Source organism: Oncorhynchus masou, chromosome 30 (assembly GCF_036934945.1).
Source record: "Oncorhynchus masou masou isolate Uvic2021 chromosome 30, UVic_Omas_1.1, whole genome shotgun sequence".
NCBI classification, from domain to species: Eukaryota; Metazoa; Chordata; class Actinopteri; order Salmoniformes; family Salmonidae; genus Oncorhynchus; species Oncorhynchus masou.
In genome coordinates, this window is record NC_088241.1 from 4,467,340 (window position 1) to 4,485,095 (window position 17,756).

General features: G+C 42.3%; 1 protein-coding gene across 1 annotated transcript; it reads left to right on the forward strand.

Annotated features, from left to right (window-relative positions):
• Window positions 1-476: 476 nt before the first annotated feature.
• Window positions 477-17,652, forward strand: LOC135521845 (RNA binding protein fox-1 homolog 1-like). The gene is made up of 12 exons (XM_064947615.1): window positions 477-839; window positions 5,344-5,580; window positions 9,419-9,598; window positions 9,714-9,767; window positions 9,895-9,987; window positions 10,076-10,145; window positions 10,387-10,446; window positions 10,833-10,971; window positions 11,095-11,134; window positions 11,236-11,303; window positions 12,106-12,187; window positions 12,371-17,652. The coding sequence occupies exons 1-12, from the start codon at window positions 753-755 to the stop codon at window positions 12,413-12,415; spliced, it is 1,155 nt and encodes a 384-aa protein (XP_064803687.1). The 5' UTR covers window positions 477-752; the 3' UTR covers window positions 12,416-17,652.
• Window positions 17,653-17,756: the final 104 nt, after the last annotated feature.

The window sequence follows — 17,756 nt, forward strand, 5'->3', positions numbered from 1 at the left end:
GTGTGTGTGTGTGTGTAAGAGACCCAGCTGTCACAAATCTCCGACAGCCACCACTGTCAGTGCTACTGGGAGACAGAGAGCAGAGATGTACACACAACAAATGGACCAGTCTGAGTGTGGTTCATTTTTTTTCATGCATTTTTTTGTAAGGGTAGCTAATGCTTTTAGAAAAGTGATAGCCTACTAACCACCACACCCACTCAAACGACATGTTGCACGTGCACTCACAACAGAAGAGCGTGCATATGGTACCTAGTAGTAGGCTAATTGACAGATTGAGAGAGAGGGGGTGGAGGTGGCAGAGAGAGAGAGAGAGAGAGAGAGAGAGAGAGAGAGAGAGACTATTTATAACACCCTGAAACGGGACCCTTTACATGTGTTTCTGTCTGTCAGGCCGACCAACTGACAGGCTGACAGACACACAGCAGTGTTCTTTCTAACTTCTCTGCCACTTCCTGTCTTCCTATCTAGCCTGGCTGACTGTTTCTTAGTTCAGGGAGTTTGTTTTAATTGTTTTAAGCTGAGAGGTTGACTGTTGACAGTTATCCTTCTGACTTTACAGCTCTTCCCTCATTCACTTGGACCTTCTGTGTTTTCATCACTTGGATTCTACTCAAACTTCTTAGATTTTCCTGCCTTATTTTTTTCATCTCCTCTGAGCATAACATCCTCTCCCTTTCCCCCTTCACCCTCTCTTGTCCTCCCATCTCCCCACCGTTCCCTCTGTCCTGGTGGTTTTCGGGCTATGCACCATGCTCTCTTCTCCTACAATGATTCTTCAGCCTTACGGACTGCCCGTCTATCCCCAGGGTGCCCAATGTTACCCCAGCCTAGTACAGGTAATCTACCTCTGTCTCTCTCCTTGTTCCTACCATGTTTTAGGCCGTGTGTGTAGCATTGGATGTCTTTCTTGGTACTCTGTCAGTAGACCCAGAGCCACATACAGAGATGGGCAAACTATCCTGCATAGCTGTTGGTGTGAACATGGGCCCCCATTGAATTCTGTATACATGGCTCTCATCTCAAGCGTCATTGAGATAGTTTGGTTTTGAGTCACTGGATATGCTGAATCACATTCAGATTAAATGTATTCAGGCCCAGTATTACACATTATAAATGATACTGTTTGTGTTTGTCATGATGATGATGATAGCAGTGGTTTATTGAACTAGATTTCAAAATAATCCAAATTATGATGTTTAGTTCAGAGTAGTTCACAGCTTAATGATGTGGTTGTTCACAGCAACTGGTTGCCAGTGTAGATTTGTGTCATGAGATTGCAAACAGCTGCATCTAGGCCTAAATACTGTTGATAGGGTCAAACCCATTTGTTTTAATTGCAATGACACACTGGCAGTTATATTTAATCTCCAGGTCTCAGTGGTGCCAGCAAAGGTGTGTGTGTGTGTATGTGTGTGTGTGTGTTTGACAGAGTCCCTGACAACCTGTTGGTGAATGCCAGTACAGATATGATGTGTGTCTGGAATCTGTCTTCCTTGTCTCTCTGTGTCACAGCCCCTGTATTTTTAGCCTGTTCCTTGAAAAGTAGATTAACACAGAGAGAGACGGCTCCCCTGTCATGCAGATAAGGGGGACACTGATATCCTGATAGTGTGTAGCCTAAGTAGGGGGATGAGGACCAGTATACTGTGCTATGATCAGAACATATCAGCGGAGTACATATTCTTTATCCCTTTACACTTGTGTGTATAAGTAGTAGTTGTGGAATTGTTAGTTAGATTACTCGTTGGTTATTACTGCATTGTCGGAACTAGAAGCACAAGCATTTCGCTACACTCGCATTAACATCTGCTAACCATGTGTATGTGACAAATACATTTGATTTGATTTGAGTAAAATGTCTGACGATCTGTGTTTATGATCATATTACCTGTTCCATATTACTGTACTGTATGTAATATACACTAAGTGTACAAATCATTAAGAACACCTTCCTAATATTGAGTTGCAGCCCCTTTTGCCTTCAGAACAGCCTCAATTTGTCAGGCATGGACTCTACAAGGTGTCAAAAGCGTTCCACAGGGATGCTGGCCCATGTTGCCTCCAATGCTTCCCACAGTTGTGCCAAATTGGCTGGATTTGTTTTGGGTGGTCGACCATTCTTGATACACACGGGAAACTGTTGAGCGTGAAATCCAGTGGCCTTGCGGTTCTTGACCCACTCAAACCTGTGTGCCTGGCACCTACTACCATACCCCGTTAGTAAATATTTTGTCTTGCCCATTCTCCCTCTGAATGGCACACCGACACAATCCATGTCTCAGTTGTCCCAAGGCTTACAAATCTGTCTTTATCTTGTCTTCTTCCCTTCATTTACACTGACTTAAGTGGTTTTAACAGGTGACATCAATAAGGTAGCATAGCTTTCGTCTGGATTCACCTGGTCAGTCTGTGTCATGGAAAGATGTTTTGCACATTCAGTGTAAACATACTGAATAGAGTAGGCCATAGGGTGTGTGAGTGTGTTTTGTCTGTGCGTTTGTATCCCCTGCTTTATGAGCTCTCTTAAAGGGCACATCAGCAGTTTCCTGTCATCTTCGGAGTGTAAATCCTCCAGCAGCTGTCCCAGCAACCACCTGTCTCAGAGCCGGTGACCTTTGACCCTGAGTCCTGACAGCTGAATAGGGGGAGGAAGGGCAGAGGGGAACAAATGGCAATCAAAAAAAGACTACAAGGGATAAAGTTGAGACACATGGAGAGATACTGTGTATAATGTTTGTTTGCCGACATTGTAATACTGTACTGGGAGTGGGAGACAAAGAGAGAGAGAGAGTGTGAAGGTGGCCAGTGCTAGTATCAAATAGACTCTATTATCTCCCCCTGTCAGACACTCTCCATGTATGGTGTGAGCTTGGGAAGGTCAGATATTGGGGGGTGAGGTGGGGCGGGGGACACAATACAGGCATGTGTGTCGGTGTTGACATGTCCTCTAACATGGCTCAGTTACTGTGTGTACTGATTGCCAGGATCTGCCATGTGAAAGCTAAAAGGACAGTTTCTGAATTATTATGCGTCAACCCTGGAATAAACCCAGATATACAACACACATGCCTTCCAATATTAGCAGACAGGATGCAGAGAAGTACATGTAAAAACATTTTATCTTTAAAGGTTTTACTATGATTCTTTACATGGTTGTTGTTTTGGCCCATTTTGAAAGCACTGTATGTAAGATGATCTGCTAAATGACTAACCTTGTAAATGATATGCCTGTAAATCTATTCTAGAGACCTAATACATTCTAGATGGTATCAGTCTCATTCCTGACCATCTCCCGGTGGAATTTCTAAAGTAAGAATTCAGAGGTATAGGAGGAACACCTGTGTGGTCTGTCAAGAGAAATCGTGTACTTTGTACTGAAACCCCTGATGTTTAATAGGAAGAATCTGAGACCTACACAGACAAGGTGTTCCTTTTCCACTCCTAATGAACTAAGATAGTATATCTTATATTTAACATTACATTTACATGTTCGTCATTTAGCAGATGCTCTTATCCAGAGTAACTTACAGTTAGTTCATTCATCTTAAGATAGCAAGGTGGGACAACCGCACATCACTGTCATAGCAACTACGTTGATCCTCAATAAATGAAGTTATCAGCAAAGTCAGTGCTAGTAGGAAAAGACAAGTGTGAGTGTTAGTTCATATCTTAGACCTTTGATGCTGCGGTTTTACCTGCAGTAGCCACACTGTCTTCTTAGACCTATGAGAATGTAGGACACTCTCCCTGCGTTACGTATCAGAATCAGCTGATCATACAAGGTTTAATGATCAGATCAGCTTTCATACCTTCCTCCACTTCGCCCTCTTCAATTTCACCATCAGTCCTATCTCACCCATCCGATGAGTGCAACAGCTGATGGACAGATAGAGGGGGAGGAGGAGGAGAAGAGGTTGGAGAGAACAACATGAATCTGTATTAAATTACAGCCAGTCTGATATATAGGCCTTGACACTTACTATGTTTACAACTGTAAAGGACAACATAAAAATCTTCTAATGGCTCTGCCAATCTTCTGGCTGACCTCTGGTCAGTTTCAGAGTAGAGATACCAGGGTTTATTAATGTGTTTTAATGTGAAAGATATAAAACTACCCAAATGTTTCCTCCCTGCTTTTGTCTCTTCAAAGAGTCTGGTCAAAAAGAAGATATTGGAATGATATGAATATTTACAAGGCATAGGAATATTTAAAAGGCAGTACGTCAGCAATTACAGGGTAATAATACGGATAGTATTCTTAGAGGTGACCTTTTAGTGGGCAAGTTGAAATACTGACTATAGATTTAACTTTTAATGTAGAAATAACACATTTTGTGTAGCTCCTAAGTTTTTAGTGTGTTTCTGTGCGGAGGGGGAGGGGGAGGGGTTAAAAGTGATTGACTGGTACAAATGACCACAGCTGGCATAGCCCCCCCCAGCTCCACCTCCCCCCAGCACTCCTGTCATGTGATTGGTGGTTAAGCAGAACTTATGGTGTAGTGGGCGGGTGGAAGCCGGCATTAAAACATGTGGCAGTTGTTGGACAATGTACCAGAGAATCAGATATGCAGTGACGGGGTAAGACAATCATCTATTCTCCTGTTGTGTCTGTGTCACCACTATCACTTTTCATTGTGTGAGAATTGGTCACGTCACTGTGTGAACTCTGCTTTCTTGCTGTTTATTTTGGTACATTGAAGAATCAATGGATTGGAATGTATTTGGTACATTGATTAGATGATCATGATGATGTTGAAGGTATTAGTCTGGGATCAGTTTCGAGTTGATTTTTCATTACAATTAAGTGTTTGTAGGTGCACTGTTTCGGCATAAGTGGTAAACTATTGGATATTTGCCAGATACTCTTTTCCAAAGGATGCTGAATCCTGAATGAATACTCAAAAGGAATAGTATACCTATCATAGTGAGCTGTACTGTAGGCATGAGTCTGTTGTGTGGATCTTTCTTAAGGTCTTCTAGTTTTGTACCAGCTGTGTAAATCTAAACTGCCCAGCACCACTTAACCATTAGACATTTCCCAGGTGATATTTTAGACTCAACGACTCTTATGAAGAGTCTTTGACTTTTATGAAGCCCAAGGTCTTTGTGCTTACAGTAGAGATGATTCTATGGGCAGTATGTTGTGAATCGAAAAGGTATATTTTTAATATAATTCATGAATAATCTGGTGATAGTAATTGATTATTTTGTTTCTTATAACAAGTGTCACCCACTATTACAATTTCAATATGGTTTATCCTACAGCTAGGTTGGATAGATACTATGACAATGTTATTTTGATTGATTATTGACTGATTCTCTTCTCTCATTCAATCCCAGGGAGGCCCTGGGCAGGAGGCCTGCCCCGGCAGTGGTGACCCCACCCTCCCACAGGTCTATGCCCAGCCTCCCTCATACCCTCCACCAGGACAAGCTCCTCCCACACCTGCAGGCAGACTTCCTCCTCTAGACTATAGTTCCGCCCACCCCAACTCAGAGTACCAGGAGCATCACCAGCTCAGAGTCTATCAGGGCCCGCAACACGAAGGGGCTGACACTCTGGCAGCCATTAGCACGGTAAGAACAACATGATAGACTGGAGGTGTGGGACTATAGAAGTAGTGTCCAGGAAAGACAGAGAGACAGAGATACTTTGTAATCAAGATATGTAGCTACTGTATGTATATATGAGGGAATCACATGTTGTTTGTAACAGGGGATTTTATTCTAATCAACAACAACATGTCATACAAAGTTTGAGGAAATTCTTTGTCAGTACAATGGAACACACACACACAGAGGACCCTGCTACTTCTATGTTTAGCTCCCCAACTCCACTCCTGTGCCCATGTAGGGGAATCTTCTCTGACACCCAGCAGAGCAGATAGGGGCAGCTGAGAGGAGATTCATTTTTGAAAGTGAATCCCCCCCATCTCTCTCTCTCTCTCTTTCCCTCTCCCATTTATCTGGAAATAGAGCAGGTAACCCCAAAGCCGTTAACATGCAGTATGCCTGTGTAAAATCATGCACCAGGTTACTGGTAGGGGGTCGGGGTAAAGAAAGTTGAGAAAGGAGAAGTTAAAAACACTGGGGAATGGAACAACACAGTATTTAAATGTAGGATTATAATTTAAATGTTTTTTGGTAAATTGTATGGCATGTTATTAGGTAAGTTATCAAGGTTCAATATTTCCTACTATTTATTTTCATATAGTCTACAGCACAAAATGACATGTATTTGATGGGATCTTATGTAATTTCATTAGGAACAAGGCCTAGTTTATGAACTTATAATGAGGAAAACATGAACATGTCTGTTTATGTCCAGTGTCCTGGTAGGCTTTATATACTGTAGGTTATTAGTCTAGAGACAAAGACAGAGGTGAATGGTGAATCAAGGTCAATGCATTGTGACTGTGAAGTCCTTTTCCCTGCCTCAGCAGCTCTTTCTGATGTCATAACTGACTTTTATGGCCACATTTATATATTCCATCACTAGAGCCCCTGACTTACAAGGTCCGTCCTGATTTTCGGGGAAAGTTGAGACGCTGCCACACATCATGGAGGTGGGGTCAACGGGGGAGGCCGAACGGGTGACCCCTCCCCCTCCGAAATATCGTCCAGGTTCAGAAATCAATTTTGCATCGTGACATGACACCAACATCCAACCCAACCCACCCACCCCTTTCTTCCACTCCCCCCTCCCCTCTCTTCACTGTCCCACTTCCCCTGTTTCTGGTATGTGTGAGGATGATGAGGAGGTGGTGTTTGTGTGAACCATGCTGCCATGGGAAGCCAGTATATAACAACACAGCAGTAGCCTGTATGTACTGTATGTGTTTGTGTGAAGCTGTCTCACTCGCTCTCTCTCTCTATCTCTCTCTCTCTCTCTCTCTCTCTCTCTCTCTCTCTCTGCGTGAATGTCTCTCTATCCCGCTCCCTCTGTTTCTACCCCACTTATTAATACATGCCCCCTCGGAATCTTGAGTAATGATCTTTAACCTTTGGCAGAAAAAAGCAGCACTGTGACCCCAAACTGACATTTAGAACATTCAACTTTGACCCTGCCCGGCACTATGCCTCCCAGCTCCCACTCCTCACCCCAACCCAAGCTTTTTGCGCAAGTTCCTGCCTTGTTCACTTTATCTTTTTGTTTTATTTATTATTTATCGTTGCTCTGAGGACATTGTGCACATCTCTTTCTATCAGCCTTCCTATATTATAATGCTAATAATATCTGTGTTTTCATTTCTGCATATTAGGATTTGTATTTTGATTTGCATTAATATTTATCTGACTTCTTTCAAGCCTGCATTCACTTTGATTTTCAATATAAAGATATTTTTCACTTTTGCTTTTTTTTTCTTTGCCATTTTATTCTTCCTTTCACATTGCACTCTGCTCCCTCTCTCCTATCTCCCCCACTGCTATCTCCCCCACTGCTCTCGCTCACTCATTTTATTCTTCCTTTCACATTGCACTCAGCTCCCTCTCTCCTATCTCCCCCACTGCTATCTCCCCCACTGCTCTCGCTCACTCATTTTATTCTTCCTTTCACATTGCACTCAGCTCCCTCTCTCCTATCTCCCCCACTGCTATCTCCCCCACTGCTCTCGCTCACTCATTTTATTCTTCCTTTCACATTGCACTCTGCTCCCTCTCTCCTATCTCCCCCACTGCTCTCGCTCACTCATTTTATTCTTCCTTTCACATTGCACTCTGCTCCCTCTCTCCTATCTCCCCCACTGCTCTCGCTCACTCATTTGTGTAATATGTTTTTCATTTTTTCATTTTCTTGTTTGGACTCATATAATCCCTTGGTTTTTGGAGGACCAATAGACAGACACTGGCATCGTGGTGCATTTTGGGATAGTGGATGTTTTGGTGTTGAAGCACATTACTATATCCTGTATGGTTTTGCATGGGGACATTTTAATGAGATTATATTATGAAAATGTATTCCTGCAGGCTTACTGTTTATGTGTCTATATAATCTATGTCACCTGAACTACAAGCTTATTATGAATTTCTAAGTATAATTCATCACAATTATGTTCAGTATGATATTGTAGTTAGCTACAGTTCCTCCAAAGTATTTCTGTTGGGGAAGCTGTTACTTTCGGTATTGGCTGGTTGTTATAACTGAATCAACATGACTATGTAGCCTAATATTTAGTTAGTGTACAGCAGAGGAGGCTGGTGGCAGGAGCTTTAAGAGGAGGGGCTCATTGTAATGGCTGGAATGGAATCAATGGAATTTTTATTAGTTGTCTATTCAGAGGTGTACAAATGCATGGACCAATTGGCAACATGTCCTTAGTTTCCTCTGTAATCTCCCCCCTTCTTTCTCTGCCTTTCCCTTGAAACCTTTTTAATCTTCTTCTCCTGCTCTCTGTCCTTCTATCCTCCTCCTCTCCTCCTCCTTTCCTCCTTCTTTTTCTTCTTCTCCTGCTCTCTGTCCTTCTATCCTCCTCCTCTCCTCCTCCTTTCCTCCTTCTTTTTCTTCTTCTGCTGCTCTCTGTCCTTCTATCCTCCTCCTCTCCTCATCCTTTCCTCCTTTTTCTTCTTCTCCTGCTCTCTGTCCTTCTATCCTCCTCCTCTCCTCATCCTTTCCTCCTTCTTTTTCTTCTTCTCCTGCTCTCTGTCCTTCTATCCTCCTCCTCTCCTCATCCTTTCCACCTTCCTTTTCTTCTTCTCCTGTTCTCTGTCCTTCTATCCTCCTCCTCTCCTCATCCTTTCCTCCTTCTTTTTCTTCTTCTGCTGCTCTCTGTCCTTCTATCCTCCTCCTCTCCTCCTCCTTTCCTCCTTCTTTTTCTTCTTCTCCTGTTCTCTGTCCTTCTATCCTCCTCTTCTCCTCCTCCTTTCCTCCTTCCTTTTCTTCTTCTCCTGTTCTCTGTCCTTCTATCCTCCTCCTCTCCTCATCCTTTCCTCCTTCTTTTTCTTCTTCTGCTGCTCTCTGTCCTTCTATCCTCCTCCTATCCTCATCCTTTCCTCCTTCTTTTTCTTCTTCTGCTGCTCTCTGTCCTTCTATCCTCCTCCTCTCCTCATCCTTTCCTCCTTCTTTTTCTTCTTCTGCTGCTCTCTGTCCTTCTATCCTCCTCCTCTCCTCCTCCTTTCCTCCTTCTTTTTCTTCTTCTGCTGCTCTCTGTCCTTCTATCCTCCTCCTCTCCTCCTCCTTTCCTCCTTCTTTTTCTTCTTCTCCTGTTCTCTGTCCTTCTATTCTCCTCCTCTCCTCCTCCTTTCCTCCTTCTTTTTCTTCTTCTCCTGCTCTTCCTCTGTCTATTCTCTTCACTCCTCTCCTTCCTTTCCCCTTCCTTCACTTAATTTCATTCCTCCTCATCTCCTCTATTCTTCATTTTCCTCCTCTTCATTTTCCTCTCTTCCTCTCCTCTCCTCCTCCTCTTCTGTCTCCCAGGACAATGCCCTGGTTCCGGTGACCTCTGACTCCCAAGCTCTGAGCGTGTCAGTGTCATCAGGGGGTGGAGCAGGAAGTGGTAGCGATGAGGAGGGGTCAGGCAAGGCCCAGCCCAAGCGTCTCCACGTTTCCAACATCCCCTTCCGCTTCAGAGACCCGGACCTCAGACAGATGTTTGGGGTGAGAGACACAACTAGTGGTTATGTCCAGATTTATTATCCTACGAAACATTGTCATCTCTTACAACCTCAGTGATAACCTGTGGACAAGATTGTGATCTGGTTTTGTCTTTCAGCAATTTGGCAAGATCCTGGATGTGGAGATTATCTTTAATGAGAGAGGGTCAAAGGTGAGAGACCACTCAATATCAGAAATTACAAACTGAACTAATTAAACCTGGTTGCCCTATTGTTTTTTGCCTTACCAAGACAATGACAAATTGGACAATCAGAAATGTTTCTCCTTCCGTCTCTCAGGGTTTTGGGTTCGTGACCTTTGAGAGCGCAATGGAGGCAGACCGAGCGAGGGAAAAACTGAACGGAACGATTGTTGAGGGGAGGAAGGTTGAAGTGAGGAATAACTATCTATAGTATGTCTATCTTGAATATCTGTCTGTCTGTCTGTCTGTCTGAGAAATTGTACTCTCTGTCTGTGCAGGTGAACAATGCTACAGCCAGAATAGTCACCAAGAAGCCCCAAACACCTCTTGTGAATGGTGAGGTTTCAAGTAAGATACCTAAAGTTGGACATGCACTCTGTACTTCTGAACTGTGTCTGTGTTTTCCCTTTATTCTCCATGATCTCCACTGTCTCTTTCTTCCTTTACTTGTTTAACCTCTCTTTCTCCTTCTCTCAACATCTCTCTCCCTCCCTTTCTCTCTCTCTCTCTCCTCTCTCTTAACTTCTCTCTCACTCTCATTCTCTCTCCTTCTCTCTCTCTCTTTCTCTCTCTCTCTCTCTCTTCGTAGCCCCCGGATGGAAGATCAACCCTGTCATGGGAGCGATGTATGCACCTGAACTCTACACCGGTGAGTTTCAATGTGAGTTTTCGGGTGAGTTTGATTACTTCAGTATTAGCTTGTCCTTGTCATATATGTTCTAGTACTGTATCCCTATCAAACCCAATCGGAATTCATGACCCCTTGTAGCGGTGGTCAGTCAGACTCTTGTGATGAGGCCTTGCTACCTCATCACCAAGGAGGAATACTATTTAGGTCTAATGGTTAAGATGTGGGTTTCCCGAGCAGGAGACCCAGGTTCAGATCCCACTTGTGATACTCAACCTCTCTTATCGATGGCTCCAAGAAAGCATGTTCCCTTGGGGGAGTCAATAAACCTGCTTCTAAAGGCAGGGTGGCTACAGTACATATCCTAGTGGGTAATGTAAGCTCTCTCTCTTTCTCTCTCTCCTCAGTTGCCAGTTTCCCCTACCCAGTAGCTGCTCCCACCCTGGCCTATCGGGGCTCACCACTGCGTGGGCGGGGCCGGGCTGTCTACAACACAATTCGCTCAGCTGCTGCAGCCCCACCCACTGCCATGCCCGCCTACCCTGGGTAAGATCATTTCTGTCTTCAATAAATCTATTTTAAAAATTAATAACCATTTCCATTGTGAGTGTAAGTAAATGATTTAATTTTCACTGTTTAATGTGTGAATGATAGAATGTCTCCTTTCAGTGTGCTGTACCAAGATGGATTATATGGAGCTGAAGTCTATGTAAGTGGACATTTTTCTTCTGATTTCAGCTTATTTCAGGCTGTCTACCTTGTGTTTAGCTAAAAGTTTATCTTGTCTCTGAATGTCTTTTTTCCTATCAGGGCGGGTATCCTGCAGCGTACAGAGTTGCCCAATCACCATCCTCTGCCACAGCAACATACAGTGATGGGTGAGCAGCAGCGCCCAATGACTGACAATGTGACTCTGTTTGTATGAGGATTTCATGGTCTTTTTCCTTCAAATGGGACTTGAGATAAGCAGCACTCTAATGTTGAGGTTCTGTGGTCTTCAAGTCTGGTCTATGGAGCCTCACTGTTAGTTCTAACACAATACTAGCACACCTGTTTAGTAACCTGGATGGACATAGTGAAATAAAATCCAGGACACTCAAATTAGAATGATATGTTACGTTTGGAATGGTATGTATTAATTTGTGGATGTCCATCATCTATTTCGTATGATATGTTACGAATGACAACAATTTGGACAATATGTTAAGAATTTGCAATATGTATGTCACAAATTCCAATTTGTTGTGGCTAACATTAGCTAGGTGGCTAACGCTACCTAGGTCGCTAACATTGGCTAGGGGTTAAGGCTCGGGTTAAGGTTAGGGTTTAGGAGTTATGTTAAAGGTTTAGGGGAAGGATTAGGCTAACATGCAAAGTAGTTACAAAGTAGCTAAAAAGTAGTAAGTAGTTGCAAAGTTTCTAGCTAAAATGCCAAAGTTGTCCGTAACGAAATTCGAACATGATGTTTGCGTTAAACGCCCACCCATCCACTCTGAACCGACCACCCTCCTTTCCTTTTTGCCTTAAGTGACCTTCTGTCTTATATAACCGTACCAAACGTAACATATCATACTAATTTGAGTGTCCCGGATTTGTGTTTACTATGTTACGTCTAGTCTATGAGACCATGCTGGTTTAGTATGTTTTCTCATTTGGGGTTTGGTTTTGTCTGTCCATCAGATATGGCAGAGTTTATGCTGCTGCAACGGATCCCTACCACCATTCAGTGGGACCCACTGCAACATACGGCGTCGGAACAATGGTGAGCCTCTTTAAAACTCATAAGCAGTACCTCTCCAACGTTTAAAGTGTTCATGTTACCCACTAAGTCATCCAGACCATTGTTTCTAGCCACGAGCCAGACTTTAATCGAGTCTCAAAAAGGAATCCGTCTCAACCCGCCAGTGGGCACCGATTCACCATCATATCTTCTACTTATTTCTAGGCCAGTCTGTACAGAGGAGGATACAACCGCTTCACCCCTTATTGAGCTGCCCAATGGGAGCCTGGAAGCCGTTCTGTGACAGGTTATGACATCACTGAGCTCTGTGTCACCTCCTGTCTGACTCCCTCCACTTGCAGACTGTCAAATCCAACCGACTGAACGTGTAAATACTGTAGTAGTTATTCACTATTTATTCTATCAGAGAATACATATAGGATAAAGAGCCTGATCTAATGTATAGACAGTTATTTAAAATCTTTATTTTACACTTAATCTTTATTGTTTGTGCCACAGATTTGTTCCAGGGTTTAAGAATGTAAAGATTTCTGCCTCCGTACCTGGGTTATAAGCAACTCTTTCACTATTCTAACAGAGAGAGTTGAATGTGAGCCATTTTATTTTTCATTGGCTGGACTTCATGGTGAAATACTGCAACTCAAGTGGCACAACAATACTGGTTTCTCTACATGTTGACCTTTGTAAAAAACATTTTGATCAACGTCTGAGCTTTTAACTTTTCAAGAGTCAAATTGTAGAGTACAATGACATTTTATACAGTTAAATTACTTATTTTTGATGACACTGGTTTTGTCAATGATGAAGAGCAAGTGTGTGTGTGTGTGTGTGTGTGTGTGTGTGTGTGTGTGTGTGTGTGTGTGTGTGTGTGTGTGTGTGTGTGTGTGCTTGTGTGTGGGAGTATGTGATGACATCAATACTCAAAGCACAAGCTATGAGAGACAGCAATGGCACTGGTATTGTAAATGTGCAAAGTAATCTTTTTTGAAATGCTTCTAGAACCCTAAAACTATAATTTGCATAAAATGTATGTATGTTTTTGCTTTCCTAACAATCTACCTCTGATTCTAAAAATGTTTCACTTGTCAAAAAAGCATTCAGGAGCCATTACTTCTCTCAACTAATTAACTGTAACAAAACATGTTTTCTTATTTTCATTGTTGAGCTTCTATCCATCTGCTCTCTGCTTTACATAATGCTCAATGCTAAATACTAGCTATTGGACAAACTTCCCCAACACACTTTATCCTTTTTCTATGGCAGCCTCATTCTGGGTTTTACTTCGCTCTGCCTGACGAGCCTGGAACCTCTTTCCCTTATTTCCTCTGTCCTGTTAAACTCTAGGACGTTGTCTGGTTTCCTCTTCCTGTTCTCTCGCCTGCTTCTCTCCATTCTGTTTGAGAATCTGTGTTCCATCCATAGAAATAATCGGATGAGTTCTAGTTGTATGGGTCATCTCTCCTTCTCCATCCTGTACTCTAGCTTCACTGTTGTTTATTTGCTGTTGACCTCTCAATAAAACATTGTTTCTGTTTCCCTTTCCTCTCCTCTTTGATTCACGTCATTTTCCTTTCTCTTTTTCAATGCCTCTTTTTGCAGTCCTTCACTCTTCTGCTCAAACTTATATTCTCAGTGTTCCTTTTCTCAACATAACTGTACGTTTTGAGGCTGACTGATACCAGTGCAAGAAGGTTATGAGTCTTTTACAGAAATGACTGTCTGCGTATGTTTATGCAACTGTTTCTGGTTCAGTACCTTTGTACTGTATGGACTGAATCTTAACTTAAAATCAGCGCATATAACTTCATATTTGAGTTTAGTATCTCAAATGTTGTATGTGTGGTTCTAGGGGGGCAACAGTATTTTACCTAGACACCCAGCCCTGTGCCTGCCTTGCTGTAGTGTGTGGTCTTACTGCGTGTGTTTCAACCTATGGGCTAAACCTCTTCTTTATGCAAAGTTCAGCTTTAGTTTTTGTATACCAATTTCCCCTCTTTCTTTACTGCTTTGTTTTCCTATCTTCTTTGAAGTGGAAAAAGACTTCTCTTTCCAAGCTTTACTGTTGTTGTTCTATTTTTTCTCACTATTTCTAAGAGGAGCTTAACCCTAACCTTAACCCTAAGAGATACAATTGAGGGTTGGATAACCATGCATACAATGTCAATTTGAAATAGAAACTAAAGTCACACTTTATCATGGTATTATTCACTTTCAACAACGGTTTGACTGTGATGCCTTCATCAGGGTATTATTCACTTTCAACAACGGTTTGACTGTGATGCCTTCATCAGGGTATTATTCAATTTCAACAACGGTTTGACTGTGATGCCTTCATCAGGGTATTATTCACTTTCAACAACGGTTTGACTGTGATGCCTTCATCAGGGTATTATTCACTTTCAACAACGGTTTGACTGTGATGCCTTCATCAGGGTATTATTCACTTTCAACAACGGTTTGACTGTGATGCCTTCATCAGGGTATTATTCACTTTCAACAACGGTTTGACTGTGATGCCTTCATCAGGGTATTATTCACTTTCAACAACGGTTTGACTGTGATGCATTCATCAGGGTATTATTCACTTTCAACAACGGTTTGACTGTGATGCCTTCATCAGGGTATTATTCACTTTCAACAACGGTTTGACTGTGATGCCTTCATCAGGGTATTATTCACTTTCAACAACGGTTTGACTGTGATGCATTCATCAGGGTATTATTCACTTTCAACAACGGTTTGACTGTGATGCCTTCATCAGGGTATTATTCACTTTCAACAACGGTTTGACTGTGATGCCTTCATCAGGGTATTATTCACTTTCAACAACGGTTTGACTGTGATGCCTTCATCAGGGTATTATTCACTTTCAACAACGGTTTGACTGTGATGCCTTCATCAGGGTATTATTCACTTTCAACAACGGTTTGACTGTGATGCATTCATCCGGGTATTATTCACTTTCAACAACGGTTTGACTGTGATGCCTTCATCAGGGTATTATTCACTTTCAACAACGGTTTGACTGTGATGCCTTCATCAGGGTATTATTCACTTTCAACAACGGTTTGACTGTGATGCCTTCATCAGGGTATTTTGACATCTAGTAAAAATGTGAAAAATATGCCTTTTTACTTCTACTCTGTTGTCCTCTATCTCTTGTTCTTTCTCTCTCACTCTCTCTCTCTCTTTCAAACTCCTCTGCTTTCAAGTCTGTCATTTTTCTATTTTCTTTATGCATGGCTTTCAGATGTATAATTTCCCTTTCTTTCAATCTAATGGCAATTTTACATTTATTTAGCTACATTTCTTCTCGTGTTTCTTCACACTTGATCCGTTTCACCTTTTCTGTATTAATCTTATGGCTTTCTTTCTTCAACCTTTGTCTTCTTCTTTACTGACACATTTGTCTTCATTTTCTAAACTTTATTTTTCTACTTTAATGCTTTCAAATAATTTCCTCACCATCTTGACTCTGTATCTTATCATGTATTTCTCTAATATTGCACATTTTCTAGTTTCTTTCACTGTAATGTTACCTTCCTCGCCTCTTACTTCTGCTGTCCTCTTCTCTGTTTTCCCAACAGCATTTCTTTATTTTCCCCTAAATTGTCCTTTTTCTAGGTTAATTTTTCCTCTTGCTGTCTTCTATTTACACAATATTGCTTTTTCTTTTCCCAACTTCTGTTTCTGAATTTTATTCCACTTTTCCTCTGCTACTGATATTCTGCCATTCTTTCCTCTTTGTTTCAGATTGACTCTTTCTTTCTAAACTCTCCTTTTGCTTTTTACACACTGTTCTCTTAGCTGTCTTGTAGTCATCTAGCTGTGCCACTTCTACATTTCTTGTCTTTGATCATTTCTATAATTCTGCTTCGCTCTACACTTTGGTATATACGTTCTCTATTAACATGAACTATTTCCTAATACTAACATTACGACCTCCTGATTCTTTTACCTGACTTGTGAGTTCTATTTTTCTGTTTGCTTTAAGCCATTTCCAAATTCTTCTTTTTCTGTTTTCTGTCTTTTATTTTGCTTTCCTATTTTAAAGTTTTCTAAATGTTCTGTCCATCGTCTTGTTTCTCAGCTATCATTGCTTTCCTTCACTCTACTGTGCTGTCTATTTCTTCTATTTTTTGTTTCTCTATTACCTCTTCTTTCCCTCTGCTCCTCTGTCCCTCTTCATGTCATCCTCTTTCCCTCTGCTCCTCTTCAGGTCCTACTCTTTCCCTCTGCTCCTCTGACCCTCTTCAGGTCCTCCTCTTTCCCTCTGCTCCTCTGACCCTCTTCATGTCATCCTCTTTCCCTCTGCTCCTCTTCAGGTCCTACTCTTTCCCTCTGCTCCTCTGACCCTCTTCAGGTCCTCCTCTTTCCCTCTGCTCCTCTGACCCTCTTCAGGTCATCCTCTTTCCCTCTGCTCCTCTTCAGGTCATCCTCTTTCCCTCTGCTCCTCTGACCGTCTTCAGGTCCTCCTCTTTCCCTCTGCTCCTCTGACCCTCTTCAGGTCATCCTCTTTCCCTCTGCTCCTCTTCAGGTCATCCTCTTTCCCTCTGCTCCTCTGACCCTCTTCAGGTCATCCTCTGCTCTGCTCTTTCCCTCTGCTCCTCTTCAGGTCATCCCCTTTCCCTCTGCTCCTCTCTAACCCTCTTTAGGTCCTCCTCTTTCCCCCTGCTCCTTTCTGTCCCTCTTTAGATCCTCCTCTTTCCCTCTGCTCCTCTTTAGGTCCTCTTTCCCCCTGCTCCTTTCTGTCCCTCTTTAGATCCTCCTCTTTCCCCCTGCTCCTTTCTGTCCCTCTTTAGATCCTCCTCTTTCCCCCTGCTCCTTTCTGTCCCTCTTTAGATCCTCCTCTTTCCCCCTGCTCCTTTCTGTCCCTCTTTAGATCCTCCTCTTTCCCTCTGCTCCTCCTCTGCATCCCTTTTTTAGGTCCTTCTCTTTCCCTCTGCTCCTCCTCTAGTCCTCTCTTCTCATCCCCCTCTTTAGGTCCTCTTTTCCTCTACTCCACTCTGTCCCTTTTAGGTCCTCTTTCAGCTTTGTGTTTAGTTCTTTATCTGTTATGCTGTTTTTCTTCTCCATTTACCTGTTCTGAATGCTTTCCTGTCTTCTTAGCTCCTGTGAAACTGCTATCATCTTTCAGTAGTTTATAGTAGTTAGCTATTCCTTGGCTTGTAGCTTTAGTGCTTGTTGCTTCTTCACCCTATAGCTATCAGCCTACTCAATTTCCTCTTCCTTATTTTGCATGCCTTTTCCAACTGCGAGCGATTTTATTTATTTTTACTTCGGCCATTCTTTTGACATTTAATATTGTTCCTTGAATTTAAGTTCAGTGCCAATCCCTAGAAACAGTGCAATGTTAATCAGTGACACGAAAGCCAGAATTTCAGGATTTTGATGTCAATCAACTCACTGAACTGTCCCTGTAATATGATTGTCCATTGCTGTCTCTGTTCGGATTTAAAAAAAATAAATGCCTTTAACAATGTTCAGTTTGAGTAGTCTTCTGGGTTTGATACAATATCAATCTTGAGCATTTTTTTAAACATTAAATAGAAGTGCAACATGTCATTTCTAGAACTCAAGACAAACAATA